Raw genomic sequence first — 25,530 nt, forward strand, 5'->3', positions numbered from 1 at the left:
GGATGGAGATCCCAGATCCGCACGAACCTAGCGCCAGATTAGGGTTTTAGTTTCATGCGGATGCGCATCTTGATCCACAGTTGGAGTTGGTCCGCGCATAGCTTCTAGATCCGCACTAGGCTTGTCTGTTCGCACATAGTGGATCCGCATCAACCATGTCCATCCTTAGTTATGTATCTGCGGATGTACTAGCATTATATATAGGCTGTCTTGTTAGTTAATTGGTAGAGCTTTGAGAACTAGAGTAGGGAAACTCTGTTCGTTTGATTTCGTGGTATTGTAGTGATAATCAATCAATAGAAATCATTGTTAATTAGTTTGTTCTTGTATGATCCACTCTCGTACTTGGATTCCACACAAAATACGAGATCTACACAATCAACGGAGCATTCAAGTGCATCGGAATCGATCCTAACACGCACGTTCACCCGTCCTGACCCGAACCCATCCTGACCCAAACCCGTTCTTACCCGAACCCGTTCCAACCCGAACCAAAACAACCCGCTTTCTGAATTGACCTGTTCCGACCCAAGATCATTTCGACCCGTCACCCAACCTGGCCATTTTGCCACTACTAAGAAAAACTAATGAAATTGATGCACAAATCATGATTGGGCCTCCGGTGGGTCCAATGTTGTAAATGATAACAAGGCAGGCAGGCAGGCAGGCACCACTGCGAGTGTGACCACATCCATCGGTCAATTCTGTTTCTTACTATCATCAATTCCTGGGTATTCCGGTGATCTTCTTTTCTCTCTTCCTTCCTTAGCTGTCTCTCTGTCTCTCTGTATACTTACATAATTCATCTCAACTGCATTTCCTTCCACTAGATACAATCGTAAACTAATCAATTTAGCTTTAGCTTTAGGTTTTCGAACGGAAATTATGTAGTCTAATCGGTTAGGTTTTTGATCTATTCTCCCGGCATGTAATGTGTTAATCGAATAGTTAATGATCTACTGTTTCTCGATTTGCAACTGGAATTTGTTATCATACACTCTGGAATTTTAGGTTTAGGTTTTCGAACGGTAATTATGTAGTCTAATCGGTTAGGTTTTCGATCTATTCTCCCGGCATGTAATGTGTTAATCGAATAGTTAATGATCTACTGTTTCTCGATTTGCAACTGGAATTTGTTATCATACACTCTGGAATTTTAGGTTTAGGTTTTTGAACGGTAATTGTGTAATATTATCGGTTAGGTTTTCGATTTATTCTACTGGCATGTAATGTGTTAATCCGCGGTAGTTAATGATCTTGTATTTTTTATCTATTCTACTGGCATCTGGAATTTTTTATGATGTATTTTGATTTTAATTAGGTTTTAGGATCGTGTTCAAGAGAAGAGTTTGAGATAGTGAATCGATCGGCTTTGGAATGGTAAGATCTTACCTAAAGGCTATCTGCAGTAGTGAATTTGCTGTTTCGATTGAATGTGACTTATTTTTATGTTGATCAGAATTATATATTAGGGGCTTTCAAGCCGTCTTGTAACATCTCGATCACGCTTAATGATGGAAAAACTCGCAAGCAGGTATGCGTTTGTTATTCTACACAGATGATCTGTGTACAAATCTTAAATTGTCATACGTGTTGGTTCTTCTGTTTGATCATTATGTTTTAAGTTAAATGTTGATAGATTTATGTATCTTATTGAGCACTGTGTGGTTGTATAATGATGTTTCTTTACTACTTTTCTTTATTAGGTTCCGTTGAAGAAGGAAAATGGTCAAATGTCAATGGTTCCCCTTTTCCAGAGCCAAGAAACCATTGCTGGAAAGGTATTATTTAATGCTCTTTTTTCCTTGAAATTTGACTTCTTAACTCTAGTGATATTACCGCTGGTTGTGTTACATTACAAATTTTGTTATCCATGCATAGGCTAGTGATTGTAAAATGTCACATTTACTTATGTATCATCCTTTTCAGATTTCTATAGAGCCAGTGCAAGGGAAGAAAGTTGAGCATAATGGTATTAAGGTAGAGCTCCTTGGACAGATCGGTGAGTTTTCTACTTACAGTTATAAAAAGTGGAGCATTTATATTTTTCTTGTTTATCTCATATTTCTTATGAACTTTATAACTGTTTGTAAGAGCAGTTTTTCTAACATTTTCCATATGACCGATGATATATTTACATCTTATTTCCATTTGCAGAAATATATTTTGACAGAGGCAACTTTTATGACTTCACGTCTCTTGGTAAGTTTGTCTGACTTGAAGTTAACTTCATTTGTAATAGTACATGTTTGTGATTAAATGGCAACTTTTTGTGTTGTTTAGTACTGGAACTAACAGTATTGGTAATTTACTTATGGCTATTTTTATGTTATTTTCTATGATATTTACTCTTGGACCATTTTGTTATGTAGTTCGTGAACTGGATGTTCCTGGTGAAATATATGAAAGGAAAACATTTCCTTTTGAATTTTCTACAGTTGAAATGCCATATGAGACATACAATGGCGTGAATGTGCGACTTAGGTAACTGTTTTGTTCTACTGTACACTATATCCTTTATATTATCAAATGTTTTTTTTTTCACTCCATAGAGGCATCTTTGTTATGTAGCTGATTAATAAATTTTATTTTTTTAAATATTTATTAAATTTCCTGCAATATCCCCTGTCAGGTATGTTCTGAAGGTAACAATCAGTCGGGGCTATGCTGGCAGCATAACACAATACCAAGATTTTGTGGTGAGAATGCATTAACAATCAGGTTTTTATGTACATTTTTAAATATTAACAGTTGTGATTCTGTTATGCTGGTAAAAGTTAAAGCACTTTTGATGATGATTTCCTATACGTCCCGGAAATCGAGAAAACAAAATGTAAAAATGGTACTTTTTTGCAAATTGCAATACATTCTTTGTTTTCCATGTCTAAAAATTGTTATGGGCCTATCTAGCTATGAAGCAAGTGAAACCATCAAGCATTTTAATAGCGATAATCATTTACAAACTTCTTTTCATTCTAGTATATTATCATGCGTTTTCTTTTTGTAGGTTCGCAACTATAGCCCACCTCCATCGATCAACAACAGCATTAAGGTCAGTGATCTGCCATGGTATTTCGATATTTTTCAACCTATTTATCAGGGGATACGACTCTATAGATGCTCATTTTACGAATTACTATGAATGAGTCGAATGGTTGCTTTGGGTTATGTTTAAACTCAAAAAGGAGTTGGACGGGTCAACTAGGTTGTGCATGCCGAAAGTCACCCAAAGCGTATTTTTGATACATGCATCATCTTAAGTTGATCTATTCAGAAATTTATTCATAATTGTTGCATCACTTGCTTTTAAAAAAAAAAAAAAAAAAAACTGCCTAGAGGTGGCGATTTCAGACCATTTATTATGAATAAGTTAATCTAGGTTATCTTAAATTTCAAACGGGTCAAATGGATCAAATGGGTAGTAAGGGCCGAAAGTCACAAGAAGTGTTTTAATACATAAAACATTCTAAATTGCTTTGTCCCGAAATTTATATTATTACATTGTAATAATATACTATATGTAATCATATTTATACGCTAGTTATTTCTGTTTTATTATTATTTTTTTTTTTACAAAAATGGAGATTCACATATAAACCTGACAGATGGAAGTTGGAATAGAAGATTGCCTTCATATTGAGTTCGAGTATAACAAAAGCAAGTAAGTCAAAAAAGCTATCAAAATTAAACATTTGTATTCTTCCTGTAGTAAACATATAAATAAACCTAATCACTAATGATGGCACTGATTAATAATATTCAGGTATCATTTGAAAGATGTAATAATCGGGAAGATATATTTTCTTCTTGTTAGAATCAAGTTAAAGAATATGGATCTTGAGATTAGGCGACGGGAATCCACTGGTTCTGGGGCCAACACTCATGTTGAAACAGAAACCCTAGCAAAATTCGAGTTGATGGATGGTGCTCCTGTGAGAGGTATGCTTTAAAGCAGACAATTTAGACCCACCTACTTGAAAATGGGCCGATTTGGATTATGTTTTATATATAACGTGTTAAACAAAACGATTTGACTAAAATGGAAGGAGTCAAGTACACGGATGGTCCCTGTGGTTTCCACTTTGTAACGCATTTAGTCCCCAACTTTTTCCAAAAGTACTTGCATGGTCCCTGTGGTTTGCATTTTGTAATGCGTTTAGTCCCTAACTTGGACCTTGTGAAACTTCTAGATTTGTTGGTTGAGGACTAAATGCGTTACAAAGTGCAAACCACATGGACCATCCGTGTACTTTTGAAAAGCTAGACCAAATCCAAAATTTTCATAAAACCACAGGGACCATCTGTGTACTTTACTCAAAAGGAAGCGAGTCGATTGGGTGGTAGCCATCCAAAATTTCATTAAAATGCATGACCTTCTGAATCGTTTTGTTTTAAAATTTGAATTCTCTCGGTAAGAATACAGTTCTTATAGTTATACTCACAGAAAATTTTATCAAATAAGTAATAGTTTTTGGCTGTTGTCCGATTTGGTAATTACACGTTTTTAAAAGACCCATTTTGGTAATTAAAGCAATAAAACCCAAGTATGTAAAAAAAACGTATGATTTTGCTACTTTGACATTTGCAACTGTATTTGACAAATTAGCACATAATTTATATTATTTTATTTTTGAAAAAACGACAAGTTGTTTGCAGGTCAACTGGGCCTGTGTTGACCAAAAAATGTTTGTTCTAACATTAGTGCGACTTCTCGATGATTTGAGTTTAAAATTGGTGTAACGGTGTTGTAGGTGAATCTATACCGATCAGGCTATTCTTGAGCCCGTACGAACTGACGCCAACGCATCACAATATCAACAACAAATTTAGTGTCAAGTATTATTTGAACCTGGTACTTGTGGATGAAGAAGATCGCAGGTACTTTAAGCAGCAGGAGATCACTATTTATCGAACGGCTGAAACTTCTTCCTGAGTTTAGGGTTTAGGTCCTGAATATGTTTCGAATTATATAGGCCAGCAAAGTTATGTAACATAATTGCAGGTAAATGGGGTGTGTTTGTTTAATGTTTTTGCTTTCAACACTTTTATGTTAAACATTGATGTCTTGAAGTCAGATCCATCCAAGCCAAAGGATTGTTTATGGACTTTTTTTACTAATTTTGTTTTGTTGGGTTGTTAAGAATGTTGGTCATAACAACATAATATTTACAAAGTTTGTTGGGACTGTTCATATTCATGCTCATGGATACGAGTGTAAACAACGTAACCCTCTAGTGAGCTATTTGAGACCGGCTCACTAAAAAGCTTGAACAAGCTTGACCATGACTCAAGTAGGCGTGCAAACTTATACGAGCCTATTATTTATATCATTTTAGTTTTTTACATTATATATATATATATATATATAGGATTATGTTCAAGAGTGAACACTAGTGTAGCTTGCGAACTGAGTGAACTATTCCTGGCCATACACGTGTGTAGATCAATGGCTAGGATTTAATGCTGAAATACACTAGTGTATTTTACGATTTGATGATGAGATCCTGGCCATACACGTGTGTAGATCAATGGTCAGGATTTGTTCACTCAGTTTGCAAATACACTAGTGTTCACTCTAGAACCTCACCCTATATATATATTTACATAATGATTAATACTTTATATATACAACTAAATAAATAATACATATCATGTTTTCTAATTTTTGTTAATAAATATATAAATCAAGCTAGACTTAACTTGAAACCTTTCTCACAAGCCGAGGTAAAAGCTTAGATGAGCTTGGCATGGCTCATTTACACACCTAATGGACTTGAGCATGAAGTCGAGCAACATCATCGGCCCCTCTAGAGCGAAGGGACAACTACCCCAGAAACCATGTAAACAACATGAGTCATTTACTCGGACAAGGTCGAATGTTACAAAAATCCACATAACGGGTACTAAAGCTCTGTAGTAGCACAATGGAGACTTCTGGTTTAAAGTGATCTTGAAGAACATGTTGGATCTTTTTCCAACTTGGATATCGGTTGCAGACACCACAGAAAAACCCGTTAGAAGCGGTCACAAGACTGTATCCTCGGGAACCACCGACATTCAATTCAGTATACGTATAGATCTCAAGTGTAAGAGTGTGTATAAATATACATATACTAAGTAGTAAGTACGAGATGGATTAGTGCTCCTGTATTTGTTACAAAAAATGCCATCTCTTCACACCATAACATGTATTAGCAAAGAAAAAATAACTAGAACAGTAACATGTATTGTATATGAATCCCCCAAAGTCCAAACAAATCTCATCTTTTTCTACACAGCAAAAGGATAATATCTAACTCAAATCATACTACCTTTTAACATCATTAGGCGACAATAGCACTAGAACCGAGTTGATCGAATTCTCCACCCCACCACTCAACCTAACAACTGTATTCACAAGCGGTTCACAAAACGACATCTCCTCAAACTTATAACCACCGCCTCGTATAACTTCGAGCTGATTTTCTAAGTACTTCCTAAGACTAGCTTCGGCTACATTGATCAAACCAAGAGAAACGCTAGTGTGCATCAATTTTGTAACAACTAATCCTGCTAACATCACTTGATCCGCCTTTACAAGCTCGCATATATAACACGGTAATAGAATCGTTTTGAAAACAGACCAGGCGTCCTTCTCGTGGTCCCCACTTTTATCTTCCGGTCTTGACAAATATGCTTCTTGACTGTTACGCGAGTAACACCCGACTATATAACTTACATATGAAAAAGTGGTTCCATATGGAGGTTTCGTAACGATGGTTGATATCAGGCCCGATGATAATAAAGTAATAAACAATCCGTGATCGGTTAAAACCGGGCCCGGTATGTTTCCTTGCTTTAACTTTTCCTCCACAAAATCCAAACACTCTATATGTATTTTCTCATAAGGAAGTAAACCCGCGATTTTTAGAGCTGTAAAACAATCTACCTCGAGTAACGATTGGGTCAAACGTCGAGTAGACTCCTCGGTCAACAAAACCCCGTTTCCTTTTAAGCTGGATCGATCGATAATTTTCATAATGTCACTGAATTCAGATGATGATGCTAGTTTCTTGAAAATTATTGCCCAACACTCATGTAAAGAATGAACCGAAAGGGTATTATCGTCATTTGCTGTTTCTTTTTCTCCCGGTTCATCTTCTTGAAAGTTTTCCCATCCTTCATCCCAATCATCATTGCCCCAATCATTCTCAGCATCGTGAAGCGTTTGCGGCGTTTGTTCTGAGTTTTTTACCTCATCTTTGACGCCTAAATTACCAAAAAGCCCTTCCCACTCTCCTAACAAGGCTATCAAAACATCGATATGGGATCGTGAAACAATGTTGTCAGATATCTTTACAAAACAAGAAACTGCGGAATCAAGGGTAGAAAGGTCATTTGGAGATATCTCGAGGTCTGGGGAGATGGTTGATAGTAGTTGTGACGATTTTAACGCAACCAAAGTATGTGTGAAACTTTTAGGTGCCTCTTCATTATCATGTACGGTTTCACGGTTTGAATTTAAAGATCCCAAATTATCCCACCCGGCCCACGGGTCAACATTGACCCGAAGCTCAGGAGAAAAGGAAGTCAAATTTGTGGTCAATGACGTTATAAATTGCATAAGTTCCAGCATATGAACACGAACATGACTCGGGATTTCCAAGTCATCGGAAAAACGGGCCAATCGATCCCAAACTGCCCTTCTAACATTCTTTAATTCCTCCAAATCACCGTCTAATTCACTCAAACTCGTTAAAACACGATATATATACCGGTGTTCACGGGACCCATGGGCTAAATCCTTCAATACAGGTTCCAAGATTCTTATATAAAGACGGGGCAGATCCGTGATATGTTCGTAACGCGTTTGAATCTCAGGTGACAAATTTGTGTCTGGAGAAAAACGTGAAATCGACGCATGATAAACATATGATATTGCGTTAAAACGACACCCAGAAAAAACCATCGATCTACAGAAATTGAGAATTTCGGTGTAAACGTCACCCACGAGACCGGAATCTATATACGCGAAAATAGAAGCCCATCCTTCACTAACGGAAATCTTTCCGTCTTTGACCAAGTCAACAAACGCTTCAAGACAGATCATCACACACCGCGGGGAGAATCCTCCATCCAGATCATCAGTCGATACGAATTTCTGTAAATCGTCAATCAATTCGAGCCAGAAATTTACGAGCATAACCAAATCATCCTTCCACTTTGAATCCAAATTACCGAAATCACCATTCATCGATGGAGTGATTTTAAAAAACTTCTTCATAATCCCGACTACAGAAGCACCGGGATAAGCAATAAGTTTGATATACTTTTTGCAACGATTGTATGTACTCTCGAGTTCGTTAATGAATAGCCGAAGAGTTTCCGGATCTTGAAAATGAATATCTGATTTCGCGTAATTTTCTAAAGCTGTTAACGAACTCGATACGTAATATCCGTACACGTATTGCCATGGTACAAGACCGTCTGGGATCCGTCCTTTATATATTCCAGTTACAGATTTCATCATTTCCGCAAGTGGTTCGACGCTTGTTTCGTTTACGTGAGAGTACACTTCGTCTGTAACACATGCCAAATTTGGACCGAATAAACCGGCGATGCTTTTGAAGTTTAGATTCTCGATGAGTGAAAGTTTATGACATTCTTGCTCCATGATCTTGTAAAAACTATCCAGCTCATCAATGGTCAAATGTGAGGGGTTCGGGTCAATGCTGGTTAAAAGTTCGTTTTTGTCTTCAACTTTTGAAAAACAAATGGAGAGGAGGTTGTATATGTAAGCAAGGCGTTGTTTATCACACCCGCTAACTTCGGGGTACACTGATAAGGAGATTGTTTTGAAAACATCTTTTGCAGAATCGAGTATTTTGCTTTCAAATTGTGTGATTTCGGATTTGATATCATCAACGGTCCAGATCTTGGAAAGAAGGGTTGAACAGAGGAATTTCAGGAGTACCTGAAAGTGAATGATACGAGAACGAAAACATTTAAAAAATATATATTCAGACATTTTGCATTACAAGTGTTAGATAGAGGTGGCAATTTCTACTCATTTTATTTTAATTTATTAGGTCGTGTGAATAAAAAAAAACGTAGATAAAAGATAAAGTTGCGAAGTGTATATTGTAATCTAATGCAAATAAACTTATAAATCAGCTTATTCAAATAATTAAATTATTATATTGAAGTCTTATTACCCCTAATGGGTAACGTATCTAGTCCCCAACTTCTGCTAAAAGTACGCGGACGGTCCCTGTGGTTTGCACTTTGTAACGCATTTAGTCCCCAACGTTTAGTGACTTAATGCGTTACAAAGTGCATACCTCAGGGACCATCCATGTACTTTTGGCAAAAATTGGAGACAAGATGCGTCACAAAGTGCAAAACAAAGGGACCATCCGTGTACTTTTGAAAAGGTTAGGGACTAAATCCAAAATTTTGGTTAACCACAGGGACCATCCGTGTACTTTACTCTATACCTTAAAAGGTAAAATGTTGAAGGCGTCTAAAGTCGCGGAGTATTTTTTAATGCATTTACTCAAATAACCACTTTATGTAAACACATATGCCTTTTGTAATCATATCTGCACACAAATATTTTTTATACAACACATTTTCCGTGTTAACCATTGCCCCAACCCATACCAACCTTCCTGATTCAACCGTTTTGCCACCTCTACTATTTGATATATAGCATAGACATTTGGGTACCTTTGTTTGATCTAAGCCATAGTCTGAAGCTAAATTCAACACATCTTTTAAGATTTTCTTTTTCTCTGTTTTGACCGAGTCAATGAAGTCGAATATTACACTCTCCATATAGTCGATATCCCCAGATAAAAAGCGTGTTGTCTCAGTACCAGGAATAATTTGCTCAATTGCTCTTGTATGATCAGCGACACGTTTTTGTTCCTCTAATTTCAACTTCCATTCTCTCCAAAATGATGACTGGGCTTGGTCAATTTTGTTGCGTTCATCTGTTATAAACAGATATGTAAGAAACAGAAATCATAATCTATAAATGAGTAATATGTAGATTCACTTGCTTTCAATTTAAGACAGTGATTTCTATCCACTAACGAGTAAATGGGTTGACTTGGGTTATAATTTATCTCTAATGGGTCAAATGGGTAATGTCGTGTAAATGTAGCAATTTTGGCCCATTTACTTATTAATGGATCAATTTGAGTTATGTTTCATCTCTAATCTGTCATATATATAAAATTGAAGAAGTTGGCTAAAATGGAAGGGATCATATAGTTTATAGATCACCCAAAGTGTAATTTTAATGCATATTAAACTTTTGAGTAAAGTACACGCATGGTTGTGGTTTACCAAAGTTTTGGAATTGATCCCTAGTTTTCAAAAGTACACCGATAGTCCCAGTGGTTTGCACTTTGTAACGCATTTAGTCCCCAACTTTGCCGAAATGTCACATGGATGATCCATGTGGTTTGCATATTGTAACATTTAGTCTCTAACTTGGACCTGCTAAAACCTTTAGATTTGTCGGCTGGGGACTAAATGTGTTACAAAGTGCAAACCACAGGGACCATCCATGTACTTTTGGAAAACTAGAGACCAAATCCAAAACTTTGGTAAACCACAGGGACCGTACGTTACTCTAAACTATTTTATCTAAATTATAATATTATGATAGAGATAACACAAGACTTGTAATCATATTTGACAGACTATTTAGTCACCAAAAAAATCAGATTTCTTTTAAAAGTAAGCAAGTCAACCTGACCAAAAATTCATACACTTGTTAAATGTCAAAAAAAAAAAAAAAAGAAGCTAAAACGATAACGGGTCAAAAGTTTCCCTAAACGCAATTTTGATTCATACAACCTCAACCGATTTATTCTAAGTTACGTTATTAACATCTTAACAATACAGTTTTTGTAATCATACTATCTATAAGCAATTTTAAAAGTTAAACAGGAAAGTGTTTCAGTGGGCAGGTGCTAAACATCACCCATTTAACCAGTTACTCATCGCAATATATAACGAATTACCTGAACTTAGTGAAGTGTATTTCTCTTGGAACTTTCTACGCAACAATTCTCTACGCTGAGCTGGGCCCGCACACTCACCACTAGAGTTGTGCAACATACTATAAATCATCCCGATATTCATCATGCTACATATTTCATTATAGTCTTCTCTTGATCTCACCTGTTCTTCAATTGTTTGCACACCATAAACGGCATCATTAAGATTTAATAAAAACGAGCACCCTAAAACGTCTTCCTCTTCTGTGACAGGTGGCACCATAATTGTTTTTGCTAAAGAAGCAATCAGATTGTCTTTAGGAGAAAAATCATTTCTTGCAAACCAAGACAAAACCGTCGCCATTGCTTGTGTACCAAGTAACTTGTTACCGTTTTCCGATTCGTGACTAAGTTCAAGCAACCACGGAAGGTGTAAAGCCACAAAAGTCAAAAGTTTACTGTTTTCTTTCAAAAAAGAGTCAAAGTCAGAAGTGTCTGTTACAGATAGCAAGTTAGCTATATCAGAAAGCATCTGTTTTTGTTCTTCGTAAAGGTTTTTGTTGACCTGCCCTGATGAATCTATAAGGTCAACCGTATCACGTATGGATAATTCCGGAACATGCTTTCCGGTCAACATTGCCAATTTTTCACACTGGCTTTGCATATCGAGATCTTTCCATGCGTGTAAAAGTTCACCGATTGACTCCTTATCACAATGGCTCAAAGCAAACCCTAGAAGTTGTTTTCGAGAACTAATATCCATGTTTTCAAGGGCTGGGCCCCGTGCAAGTGCGGTACACAAATCCCAAACGGGCCCGTGACCCTTTCTTGCCATAATAAGACAAAGATCGAAAGCAAGTTGAAGATCTCCAGCAACAGCTGCTTCTCTAGCGATAGCTTCTTGGACGGATGAGATTTCATCTTGAGAGTTGAGTCCGAGAAGTTTGGCTATTTCGATAATCTCGTCAACGTTAATGTAGGCCCCGCTTTGTGTGGTGATTGCTAATCTGATGATTTCCATTGGGTCTTTGATTTGCCGAAATTGCATTGGAAGAATGCATACACCTAATCGTGGAAGTTTAACCGTAAGGGCATCGATCATATCTAACTCTTTCATCACATTTCTACTGCTCGGAAGGATGTTCAGACATTCCTTTGCCTTCCAGATCTGGCACAAGTTTCAAAAATTGCGGTTAATTTAAGTTGACCCGTTTATGTACAGATAGGCCTGTAAAACGAATAGAGGCATGTTTGTGTTTGTTCATTTAACTTTAACTAACACGAACATATAATTGAACTCATTTTTTTGTTCGTGTTTGTTCATTAAGAAAATGGGCATGTTCGTGTTCGTTTATGTTCGTTCATTGAAAACCTAAATGAACAGTTGACGAACATAAAGATCATAAACAAACAAACGTAACCGAAATAGTTTAACAAACATAAAGCAACACAAACAAACATAATTGAACAAAAAGAAACGAACATAATTGACCAATCATAAATGATCACAAACGAGTATAAAGTAGTTTTTTTATATAAATTAGTGACTAATTACGATAAATTTCATAGGAAAACTCAATTACTAATAGTTATATTGTATAAGAAGTTAAAAAGACCGTTTGTATGTTAATATTTATATAAATATAACTACTTATGTATTTATTAAAATTTAAACAAACATAAACGAATGTAAACAAACGAACATAAATGAACTAACAAAAGGTGTGTTCATGTTTGTTCGTTTAGTCAAATGAACAAAAAGAAAATTGTTCATGTTTGATCGTTTATTTAATAAACGAACTTCCTGCCGAACAGGTTCACAAGCAGTTCATGAACGTTCGGTTCATTTACAGGCCTATCTACAGACAATAACAATAACAAAAACAATGTAAAAGTGTTACTTACTTCTGAGCAAGAAAGACTAGAAGCCGAGAAAAAATACTCTCGTGCTGCCAGAATGATGATATTTTCAGCCTTTTCTGTCGGCAACACCACAGAACCAGAGCCTTTTAGATAGTTTCTAGCAAGTGAGAATCTCCCAGCTTTTAATAATCCCCTGCAGAATTCAATCAACATGTATTCTAAATCGACAAATGGAAACGCCTTTTCTTGCAGGGACTGGAAATCTCGCCACATATTTGCCCAGTCAGCATCTGTTCTGCCAGGTTGGCGGCGAATAAACTTTGACAGTACAAGACGGAGAATTTGTTTCACACTCTTGCTATCTGATTGTGCCTCCAGGAAGAAAGCAATCGGCTTTGGAACCTAGATGTATAAAAGTAACCTCATAAATCAAATATAATGTCTTATATAAATCGTCAAATTAATGAGCCTTGTGGAGCCAAATCAAAACTATTAACTTGTATAAAAATATAAGAGTTAAATGCCATTTTAGTCCCTGTGGTTTGGGCCATTTTGCCAGTTTAGTCCAAAGGTTTCATTTTTAACCTGTGGGTCCAAAAAGGTTTCACAGTTGCCATTTTAGTCCACTGGGTTAACTTCATCCATTTTTTCTATTAACGAGAAGGCCAACTCGGTCATTTTATATGGCTAAATTGCCCTTTTAGTTAACAGAATTAAATACAAAATGACCGAATTGGCCTTCTCGTTAACAGAAAAAATGGATGAAGTTAACCAAGTGGACTAAAATGGCAACTGTGAAACCTTTTTGGACCCACAGGTTAAAAATGAAACCTTTGGACTAAACTGGCAAAATGGCCCAAACCACAGGAACTAAAATGGCATTTAACTCAAAATACAAAATGATTGTATTTCAACATAACTTTCTAAAAAGGAAATGTTGAACACTTGAATTTGCACTTAAGTTTTAAGAAAGGATGTTCTCCATTTTTCAAGGAATGAGAAAGTACACATCAATAATCACAAATAAGAGTAAAGTAACAGATGGTCCTTGTGATTTACCAAAATTTTGGATTTGGTCCCTAATTGAAGTACACAGATGGTCCATGTGGTTTGCACTTTGTAATGCATTTAGTCCCCAACCAACAAATCTAAAAGTTTTAGCATGTCCAAGTTAGGGACTAAATGCGTTAAAAAGTGCAAACCACAGGGACCATCCGAGTACTTTTGGAAAAAGCTTGGGCTGAATGCGTTACAAAGTGCAAACCACAAGGATCATCTATGCACTTTTGGAAAGCTGGGGACCAAATCCAATATTTTGATAAACCACAGGGACCATTCGTGTACTTTACTCCACATATAAACAAGAAAAGAGTCCCCTTACTACATATAACAATCACAAGTAAATAAGAAAACAGACAGCTGACTACAAATGTCAGTTTTTTAACTGCATGAGAACACTAAAGTAAACCAACAAGCTGATGACAGCTGACTAAAGTGTCAAAGTTAGAACGACATACTCGAGATATATCAAAGTATCGGCATGGACAAAAATATGACCGAAAACATTAGCAGGTGCCACATGTCAGGCCATCATTAATAGAGTACAAAAAACAACTATGATCTATCTAACCTGAAAACCGACAGTCAGCAAAGAGTACAAATGCATACCTGGTACAAAGTCAAAAGCCTTCCAGCCTCAACATGCCCTTCTGCAAGTTTCAGTTGCTTTTTGAGACCCTCTACTTCATAACCTGCATAAATGTTATACTGTTAATTAGTTCCTATTTTGTGACCAAACGAGAACCTATGAGTGTGTTCCACATGAACAATCATTCAGCTTAAACGGTGCCTATTTGGGAAAATTTCATAACTGAGTACTATGAAAAGAAACATATCTATAACGACTGTAAGTACTTCAAAAGTTTTCACTTCTAGAGTTGTAAAATGAAAAAAAAAAAAAACAATAAATCTACTTAAATATGTTCCCGTATTCTTTTGAGAAGATTCAGGGGCACTTTTGTCATTTTGCCAACTCTAGATGAGACATAAGAAAAAGGATTAATATCATATATACCTTTACAAACTTTAAAAATTTCATATAAACCCAACTAAAACTAAAAATATCATATACGCCCTTAGAAAGTAGTTAAAATATCAAATATACCCAATTTATTAAAAGCAATCTAATAAATGATCACTTTACCCTTATTTTTTTTAACTTCGAAGTTTTCATATATGCTCATCTTTTAACTTCATATTTTTATATAACACATTTTTAGCTTAAATTTATTTTTACCCATTTTCATTTTTACCCACATATAATATTTAAGCTAAATAAATTATGCTAGAAAAGAGTAAATATAGTATTTGAAGTTAAAGGTCATATATGAGATTTCAAAGTTATAGAAAAATAAGGGTAAAATTGTCATTTATTAAATTGTTTTTAATGATTTGGGAATGTATGATATTTAAACTACTTTGTAAGGGCATATATGATATTTATAATTTTGCATGGAAATATATGATATTTCAACTACTTTGTAAGGGTACATGATATTTATAATTTTGCATGGGTATATTGTAGGGGCATATATGAAATCGCCCCTAAGGAAAAAATCCAGAAACAAAAAAAAAATATCAGTTCAACGCGTATGAAAATGCTTACCCTGCAAATGTGGAAGTTTAAACAATATCGAGGCCATGGTACTCCACTTATCAGTAGCAGTACATAAATACAAACACTGAACGGCACAGTCTACTGCTTCAGACTCATTTCTGAAAAACACGTTTCCCAAAAACTCCTTGCATCCCTCTTCTATAACTACCAAACAGACCTCAATTTTATTCTCCATAGCAATTTCTTTCATCCATCTAACTAAAAACGACTCGACAGTATCATCCACCGCTTCATCCACAAATTTCTTGTGCATAAACGGTAGTGCTCTATCTCTTAGTCTTTTTATAACATTTTCCTCATTGAACCCGTTAAGCATCATCTTGAACTTTTCATAATCAGACAACTGTTCCCATGTGGCTAAACTCATGCTAAAATTCATATCATGATCATCATCATCAGAGTAAATAAGCTGGTGCAAATAAGATATAAGCGTGTGGAACTCTTTCAATTCTTCGAAACCCTTTCGGCAAGCAAAATCAACCAACGATAAACTGTTGTCCAGCTGTCCACTTAAGGTGTCCATTTCTATAGCTCTATGTTTGTACCAGATACATAGTTCGTTAGTTGACGGCCATTTGTATCCCGTTAACTGCTTCACAATCGGTTCGGTTCTGATCTGAATGGCGCTTTCGTGATTTTCAGGGAGGGTATTAATGTAATTCACCGTTCTTTCGTGTTCGACCCAGTCTTCTTCTCTTAGAGAAGTAACTTGATGAGGGAAGCGTCCGGGAAGCAGCTGTGCGTACGTCTGAACAGAGACTGTTTCGGGAATAGCTGCTAAAACGTCGAGCATGCAAGGAGATATTGAATAAGGATGACGTTTGAAAAGAAGATTTAAAGCTCCGATCTTCCCGCTTTCTGCAAGTGCAGTAGCAGCTTTTTTAATGGGCAATGAGCGAAATTTGCTGTAATCCTGTGCAGAAAACCTGAAAGAAGCTAAGTCAACGTGTTCTAGTAAGTAAAAACTGGTACGATTATTGAAACATATCCATAGTGTCCATTTGAATAAATAAATAAATAAATAAATAAATAAGCATTGTTCTAAAAAATTTAAAACTTGTTTATTTAAGTAAAAATGTATTTTACTACATGACATAACATTTAATGATAACTACCATATGCTTTCAAGGGGATTTTTATACATTTTGAATATATATATGTATTTTAAATTTATGGGTTGAAAGTCTTAAGGTTTTTGTAAATATTAACAATAAATAATCTGGTTAGCACGTTCAGAAATTGTCCTTAAGTTTAAGTGCATATAACCAAAAGTGTATGAAAACATTATGGCATTTTGATCAATTAAAATGCAAGGATGTTATATAATGACTTGTGGGTTCATACATAGTTACGATAGGATCCGTATGTAGAGAACACCAATACGACAATACCTTGTGTAATCTAAGATTATGATATGTTACGGTTATTCGAGGTCTGAGTGAAAGGTAGACATTTTTGTCTTCAAGTGCATAGCTCAAGTTGAAGGAAAATAAGATTATATTGAAGGAAAGGGTAAAATGCCATTTTCGTCCTGACGTTTGGCCAGTTTTGCGACTTTCGTTCAAAGGTTTGTTTTTCCGCATCTGGATCCAAAAGGTTTGAAATCTTGCCATTTTCATCCGGCTCGTTAACTCCATCCATTTTTCTCTGTTAAGTCAGCGGTATTTCAGTCTTTTTTTAAGTTAAAGGGCGATTCGGTCTAACGGATTCGGTCAGGGGTTAACGAGCTAGATGAGAATGGCAAGATTTCAAACCTTTTGGATCCAGATGCGGAAAAACAAACCTTTGGACGAAAGTCGCAAATATAGTTCAATATATGAGATTATGCACTATGTATAATTAAGAAGCAATTATGAATAGACTCATTACCTGCCCATGTTTATTCCAAGAAATGTCTCCAGCCTGTCTTTAAATTGTAACATCTTAAGTCTCGCCAAACGGAAATCCCAATTTGGGCTACCCTTTTCATCTTCAACCTCCGAAAACAGATAAATGTTTGTTAATCTGAGGCCATAAGCAAGCAAAGCCCTAACAGCATCTTCTGTTGGCCCAACTCTATTTACACACTCCGAAAGTACAAAATCTCGATCTTTAATGAGTGAAAAGAACATATTAATTTCACGTATTCCCTGTACCGAATGCAGCCACTGCGCTTTCAACACTTCGTCTTTATCCAACCCGTGATGATCAGCTAATTTAACCGCATCCTCAAACTGCTGATTGGTAACTAAAATATCGTAAAGTTCCTGAACAGATCTTTTTGAAAATGACATCAAGCTCCATTGCAGTTTACCACTGTCAAATTGCTTATATTTTTCAACTGTAACTGCCTCGTAAAGAACGAAATCTGACGATTCAAAATTCTTTTCGGATGATTTACTTTCAAGAATAAATATGCATCCGGGTGATGTTGGCACTCGCTCGATAACAGGCAAAGAGTACCGATAATCATTTTCTAAAACCTTAACACCAGTATTGATGTCGAACATAATAATTTTGCCACTTCTGTTAGCAACGACAACAATATGATCCATCCACCATGTGAAATCTGTTATATCGTTTAATTCACTTTTTTCTTTGAAATAAACTTCTGAAAGTGAATCTTCTTTATTTAGCTTATAGAATATCAGGCATCCTCTTAAATCCAATGTAGCAACAAATTGTTTTTGTGGTGAAAACTGAACCTTTGGGGATGATATTTGACCTGTATAACCTTTTGTTTTAGAGTAGAGACCTTCAAACTCAGCAGAAGCTACTTGTTGTAAGCCTGATTGTTGACACCATTTCCAAAGAGAAATGGTGTAAAGTCCTGGAAGGGTGGAAAAGATATAAACAATTTAGCAATCTGGCTTTATGGTTAAAAAAATACAACATGAATATCATGGTTCAATGTTATTGTTAGAATAGCTTGGAGCATATACTATCCAAGTTGAGGGTGACAATTAGATCTATATAATAGAAAACAATAGAAAATCTAACTCCATTAGTGGTATTTATCAGTTTCCTTTTTCTTACCCATCTTTTGTACTAAAAATGTGGGTATTCGCATTGAAAGTATATGCACAATTTCACAGTTATCGTAGCACTACTATTCATTTGCATATGTCGTTGGAGAAATTTCTGTATTACAAATATGCTTTCAAGATTCACTAAGATTTGCTATGCAGTTATAGCGGTCCAAAATCAAAGAGCGGTCAAGGTCCGCTATATGATATATTGGTTATAGCGCTGGCATATCGGTAGTATACCGGTAATTTTTATATCATGCATAATTAATGTATTTATATATATGTACATGTATATTTGAAAAATATTAATATTAATATTAATATCAAAATTCATAGTAATATCATGCAAAATATTAGTATTTAGGAACCGGCAATTTAGGATTTAAGAAGTGGAAGTCCAGCGATTTCTAGATTTAGGTTTAATTTTGTTGAACGACGAAGAACTAGCATCTAGAGAATGAAGACTTTAGGCCTTGATTTAGGTTTAATTTTGGGTTTGGGCTTTTACTTTTGGGTTTATTTCAAACAAAAAGTTGATTAATGTGGGCTTTTGGGCTGAAATAAAAAAACCGCTATGGGTTTCAAAATAGCGGCCTTTAGCACCGCTAATAGCGGAACCGCTATAAGGGACCACTATTTGAACCGCTATGAGATCGTATGTCCGCTAAGCGCTATAGCACGCTATTGACTGCATAGAAGATTTGTTACTGTGATTTATAAGGTTAAGCCATAGTTATTGATAGCGACTAGTGGACGATAGCGACAAGCTACCTATACGCTACGTAGTGACAGCTATGGGTGTGCAAAAAACCAAATTAACAGACACATAACCGATAAAACCGAACCAAATCAGAAACTGGTGGGTCGGTTAATTGTTTTTCTGAAAACCGAAAGTAGTGGGTCGGGTATGGTTATCAATGTTTCCAATCCATACCCGCCATAACCAAACCGAACCAAACCGCCATTTAGTAAAATCTTTGTCGGATGTTGGACTTTTAACCATTGCTTCGATATTTGATGTTTTTTGGTTGAATGTTTGTTTGATTTTTTGGATTATATCATATCGTTTTGTTTAGATATACGATAAAAAATCGGTATCAGTTTTATAGATTATAAGTATTTTCAATGCTATTTAATATACTAATATATAAAAATGTGTAATAACAATTTATTACATGGTAAAAAGTTTCAAGCCAAAACTTTTAGACCCAAACAATCTAAAATTATTTTTTTTTTTTGAGTTATTTTTAGGTAGATCCAAACTCACGGTTAACTGCCCATAGCCGACCTGTTATAACCTCCAAAACCGCCATATCCAATCGGTTATGGTTATGGTTATCCATTAACCAACACCTCGGTTATGTTATGGTTATGGGTTTAAGCCAAAACCGACCCATGCACACCCCTAGTGATAACGATGAAATAGCGGGCGCTATTTTATGTTTAGCGACACACTAGGAGAAAATTTTAGAAATATTTTATATATTATTATATCCAAATAAGTTGTTTTATACGCTGTTTTATATGTATGTTTAACAAAAAAAAACAAAAATCCTGCTATTTTATGCCTATAAAATCCCGCTATTTACATTAAAGCAAAAAAAAAAAAAAAAAAAACTAAAATCCCGTTATTTGCCCACTATGGATGCGCCAAAATCAAATAGTGACACATGAGTGCTAATCTACGCTATTCGCTAGGCCTAGCAATAAAAACCCATACATGTCATTTTGGGCCCTTTTGAAAAAGAAATAAGTCACAATGAGTCAGGAAATAAGTTGGGATGGGTTTTAAAATATCCATCTAATTTTTCATGGGTCAGGATGGGTTTGTCTGGGTAATCCTAAATCACCCAAATCAAGTTCCCCCATTCTTAAATTTCTTACCTCCGACGCCCAAATCACCCAAATCACCACCATCCTACAACCTCTATTCCATTATCTCCGGCTGCCATTTAACCTTCAACCACCACAACTCCGCCTCTCAACCAACAACCACCATCACCTCCACCATATAACTCCGGCCACCAACCAACACCATATTCTGACCACGCCTAAACCACCATCAACCACCATACACCGACCATCAACCCACCCACCTCTGCTGTGACGCCGCTTCTGTTCACGACCATCGCCGCCAGTCCGCCGCCGTCGTTTCAGTCCAAAACAATCGGACTTTACCAATTCCGTTGTGGTCACCACCGGCCGCTCTCAGTGACATGTTCGTAATATCAGCCCGCCACCTTCGTTTCAGTCCAAAACAAGCCCTAATTTACAACGCATGTTCAATGTCTTTTATTTACTACAACTTCTTTATACGCCTTTATGTCAATTAATTAAGTTATTATTAGCTTATGAATCAGTTTAGTGTGATTGTAATGTTCACATTATGTTGCATATCTGCATACACTCTTTAAACATTGCAGATCATCTTGCAACATTAAAACAACAAACTCAATACTATTCTTTAATATTTTGCTGCATAAAGTCAAATATGTTCAAAATAATATTCCAAAGAGCAAAACTGATAAAGTCAACATAGCATACATTGGTAAATTACTGATAATCAGTACATTCAGCTGCAAAATTTGAAGTTTTGTATAAACTGAAGTAAAAAATAATAAAAAAAACTTCATAATTTTGTTGTTGATATTGAGTGTTGTACAATGAGAAAAATAGATTTAAACCTGAACATGAAAAATATAAAAACAACGAAACTCTTAACAGGAAAATAACTACAGCTAGATTTAAAAAATATATTTTTTTTTTAAACTATTATAATTTTTAAATTTTTTTTATTTTCACTAATTTTTTTAGATTTTTATTTATTTTTAGCCCATCATGACTCAAACAGTCAAACCCATCCGACCCAAACTCATCCTAACCCTTTTCTTATTAAACGCATCCTAACCCATGAGGCCATGACCCAGCCCAACGCACCCACTTTGCCACTACTACTATTCGCTATAGCGCTCGCTATGAGCGCTATTAATAACTATGGGTTAAGCTTATGCTGTTGGGTACTGATAACATATATAGGCTGAATCTATCTACTACTCCTGCTAGTGCTTAAATATTATTCTGAGAAGAAATCAGCAAGTTGACAGCCACTTGAAGGATGCTTTTTTCTTCTGATTCACAACTTCACACTTCCAGTTATAAATAGATATAACTAGTTCTTGGTCCTCCTACAACTAGTACAAAAAATTAAACCGAAACTAGCCAAGATAAGTGCTAAACATTACCAATGATGACGGTGGAGGTCGATGTGATGCCAACAGCACTACTAACAATAGCAAGCAACGAGCTATCTGGATGATATCCACAACATCTAATATTCTGAGGGAACTGCTTATGTGACAATGAGCCCAAATTTGAACTACTCATAGTGGAAATAGAGGCACTTGGGTCCTGACTAATCTCAATATCATGAACTGAACCATCTGAGGCAAGTATGCTAAATGTACACCTGTTAAATAATAATAACACTAACAAATTAACCAATTAAGCATGAAAGCAAATGAACTAGTGAACACATCTGGTGAATACATAGTTGTTGATAGCGAATAGCGACAAAGGACCTATATGCTACACAGCGAATAGCGACAAATAGCGACCGCTATTTTATATATAGCGATACACTAGAAAAAGAATTTTGAAAATTTTTATATGTATATTATATCAAAATACCTTGGTATGTATGCTATTTTACATGTATATTTAACAAAAACCTATAAATCCAGCTATTTTATAGCTATATCTAATTGCTATTTACATCAAAAAAAAAAAAAACTGTCGCTATTCACGCTATTGGTCGCTATGACCCATATAGCGACACTTGGTCGCTTCGCTACATAGCGCGCTATAGCGGTTGCTATAGCCGCTATTGACAACTATGGTGAATATAATTAGGCGAGAAATTGAGAGAGATATAGTACTTACAAACAAGACTTTTTCGTATCCTTATTATCATGAATAACAAAGCTGATAATTGGCAAAGGCATTTTTAAATGCTGCTTTGTAATTCTGGTAATTTCATCACCATTTGCCCTTATAAAATAAAGGGTATCGGTATCGTCAAAAACTCCCAAAATGTCATGTTCCTCTGACCAGACTCCAGACATGAAAGTGACAAGGGAGTTGCCTGATATCACATGGCAAAAATTAGCCGTTTTGTGTTGTAAACACCGAGTGCTAAAATAAACTCATATATCAGCCGCAGTTGGTTCAAGAATATACTTGTTAATTATGTTATAACACAATCACATCATAACTGTAATATAAAAGGCATTTACACATGTTCAGGAATCTTACTAGTAAATTTCCCACAAGGCTCTTGGTAATTATCGTCTATCTGTAAGATAGTTATCTCATTTCCAACTGCTATAGCCACATGTTCACCACTTGGAGAGACGAAAATTGATGTCCATTTGCTTAATTTCTGAGGATGCCGGTTTGTAGTCCATTTTTCTCTAAACTCATTGAGACCTTCACGGTACAATAAGAAGATAACAATTATCTATAATTAACCAATGTGAAGAAGATAAGCATATGTACATTGAAAAACTCACATTACATGTAAGAAGGACATGTACATACAGTTAACGAATAAATATAAGATCAATCGACACGTACCTTTCGTTGAAAGCAGTCTAAGGAAACTTCCTTTAGTGCTTTCAGTTAGCTGGAATTTCAATTAAACTCATAAACTATGAGAAATGAAAGCAAATAAATGAAGTAAAACTGATGGTGAGTTGATCACAAATAAATAAAAACTAAACCTCTTGGTGAATAGGGGGGTAATTGTGGGTGTAAGGTCTAGAAGCGTGACGGCGAGTCTCGTAGAGAACCTGAGAATCACTCCTTCTTCCCCCCTCAGTTTCCATTTTTGAGGGTATGAACAAGTTGCTACTGCTACAAGGAATCGAAATACGGTGCGATCACACCACAGAGAGATCTCACAAATAGAAACTGCACAGAAAACAAAGAGGATACCGTTGAAACAAAGAAAGTATTTATCATATCCAAGTTTAACCGTGTTTTTTTGCTTGTGCACAGATTAAATTCCAAGTTAAGCTAAAAGAAATGACAAAACCGCATTTGTACTAAGAACATGAGGCATTGAAGAATCAAAATAGCCCTAGAAAGAGAAGAAACTGATGCATTTAAGAGCTAATTTAAGATATATGTGCCTGATTTGCAAGGAAAATAAACTAACAAATCAATCAACTAGCTAAAATCAATCAATGACGTTGTATTGATTCAGAAACGACTGAGTATAAATGCTAATGATGAAGAAGAAATATGCTAAAATGATGTTGTACTGCAATTGGAATGTATATGGAAGTAGCTAAAATCAATCAATCAACCAACTAATCGAATCGAATCGAATGTAAATGGAACTAGAATCGCACAATAAATTACCTGATCGTTGTGAGTGTGAGAAGGAAAAGCCCTAGGTTTAGTGGCGTGTGGAATCGGATAGCAATTAAGATCCAAATTGTATTCCAGTTGCAACAGCACACCGATTCGTCGTCTCTCTAGTAATAATTGTATAAACTGGTAACGTAACTCATTAAACTGACTGCTTCCAACGACTGCTTGCTTAACCTTTGCTAGGCTTACCTCGGCTGCAACCGCTCAAGCACTTCTCGAACCACTAATATAAAAAAAAAATTATATCTCACCCATTTACCATTTTCTGGAGGAGAAATATATTAGGGTAAATTACATTTTTCGTCCTTTATGTTTGTATCGAATTGCAATGGATAATCTTTAACTTTAATAATTACAGTCACAGTCTTTTATTTGGAAAACTCAGTACATCTTTCGTTCTTTACCACTAAGAAAGTTAAAATTTTCAGTTAAATATAACATGTGCATTACACATGAGGGCAATTTAATCATATAACGCATTAAAAATATATATTATAATAAATAAAATAAAGAAAATTAATTAATTAGTTAAAGTGTGTGTATATATAATATGTATGTATTATTTAAAGATAACCTTCACACCAACCACGAGCATCTCCATCACCAACGCCACCCTAACTCTCCGGCAGCCACCACCAAATTCGCAACAACCACCCTCACCACCACTTTAACCCATGAAACCCTGTCTCAGATCTGAATCCCTTATACATCTCAACCATCTATTACCGTATCCGAGTGCTAAATGAGTACAGACCTGAAATTACGGCCGGAAATTGGTGGCCGGAAAATGATGACTTCTTGTTAACTGCCTCAGATCTGAAACCCTTGCAGCAAGAACTCTCTTTTACACATCCAAACTCTCTTTTCCATCAGTTTTGACTTTAGTCAATCAAGAATATTGGTTTTTTACCCTTTATTTTTTGGTGATCTTTGTTAATTTATTGTACTTTTCATCATTTTTCAGATGCAATGGTTGCAAACAAACCGTTTAATGAAAGTCCTAGCATAATCTGTTATTTGAGTATTTTTAATATGTTTTATGGTTCAGTAGTTCAATTGTAATAAGATAATATGAATAATTTTTTCAGTTTGAAACATTGGAGAAGGTGAAAGCTAGTTTATATCATCATATATATTTGTTGTTGACTTTGACCATCTTTTAAAGAACAAGTTTTTAATTTATAAAATTAATCATTTGGGAATGTGTAGAATTACCAGATCTGGAATTTATTTCACTGTTTAGTCAATATTGCATCACCAAAATATGCATCCGTGATAAAGTGGCTCATACAGTGTTGCCATGTCCGGTGAGGAATAAATGTGGGAAAGATTAGAAAGGAAGAGAATTGAGCTATCAGTTGCTTGTTTCATATGAGAAGTTTTGAGAAGTTTTGATTTTTAGCTGAATCTTCCACTTGCGAAAAAGTAATTTTGATTTAGGTGATTTAGGGGTCTGCTTGGATTGAAAACAGAGAGAGAGAGAGAGAGAGAAAGAGAGAGATAGAGAGAAAGAGATAGGGTTTAGGTATAATTATAATATATTTTAAATAAACAAGTA

General features: G+C 35.6%; 2 protein-coding genes across 6 annotated transcripts; one reads left to right on the forward strand and one right to left on the reverse strand.

Annotated features, from left to right (window-relative positions):
• The first annotated feature begins 602 nt into the window (after positions 1–602).
• On the forward strand, positions 603–5,118 carry LOC110936439 (vacuolar protein sorting-associated protein 26A). Of its 5 annotated transcripts, none has more exons than XM_022178830.2 (12): positions 603–739; positions 1,322–1,380; positions 1,460–1,534; positions 1,707–1,781; positions 1,930–2,002; positions 2,158–2,202; positions 2,373–2,484; positions 2,633–2,699; positions 3,008–3,052; positions 3,606–3,661; positions 3,764–3,939; positions 4,752–5,118. In XM_022178830.2, the coding sequence occupies exons 2-12, from the start codon at positions 1,378–1,380 to the stop codon at positions 4,931–4,933; spliced, it is 909 nt and encodes a 302-aa protein (XP_022034522.1). In that variant the 5' UTR covers positions 603–739; positions 1,322–1,377; the 3' UTR covers positions 4,934–5,118. The 5 variants fall into 5 exon arrangements, with proteins under 5 accessions (XP_022034522.1, XP_022034523.1, XP_035845063.1 ...); XM_022178831.2 differs by having other exon boundaries at positions 664–731; XM_035989170.1 differs by having other exon boundaries at positions 730–787.
• A 1,032-nt stretch (positions 5,119–6,150) lies between these two features.
• On the reverse strand, positions 6,151–24,188 carry LOC110936441 (MAG2-interacting protein 2). The gene is made up of 13 exons (XM_022178832.2): positions 23,961–24,188; positions 23,318–23,507; positions 23,172–23,220; positions 22,851–23,024; positions 22,479–22,680; positions 21,782–22,005; positions 17,401–18,340; positions 15,520–16,457; positions 14,523–14,605; positions 12,897–13,256; positions 11,016–12,159; positions 9,709–9,974; positions 6,151–8,953 (listed from the first exon to the last, which is right to left on the reverse strand). Exons 2-13 carry the CDS (start codon positions 23,420–23,422, stop codon positions 6,308–6,310), a joined length of 7,131 nt encoding a protein of 2,376 aa, XP_022034524.1. The 5' UTR covers positions 23,423–23,507; positions 23,961–24,188; the 3' UTR covers positions 6,151–6,307.
• Positions 24,189–25,530: the final 1,342 nt, after the last annotated feature.

Source organism: Helianthus annuus, chromosome 4 (assembly GCF_002127325.2).
Source record: "Helianthus annuus cultivar XRQ/B chromosome 4, HanXRQr2.0-SUNRISE, whole genome shotgun sequence".
In the NCBI taxonomy this organism is placed as follows: Eukaryota; Viridiplantae; Streptophyta; class Magnoliopsida; order Asterales; family Asteraceae; genus Helianthus; species Helianthus annuus.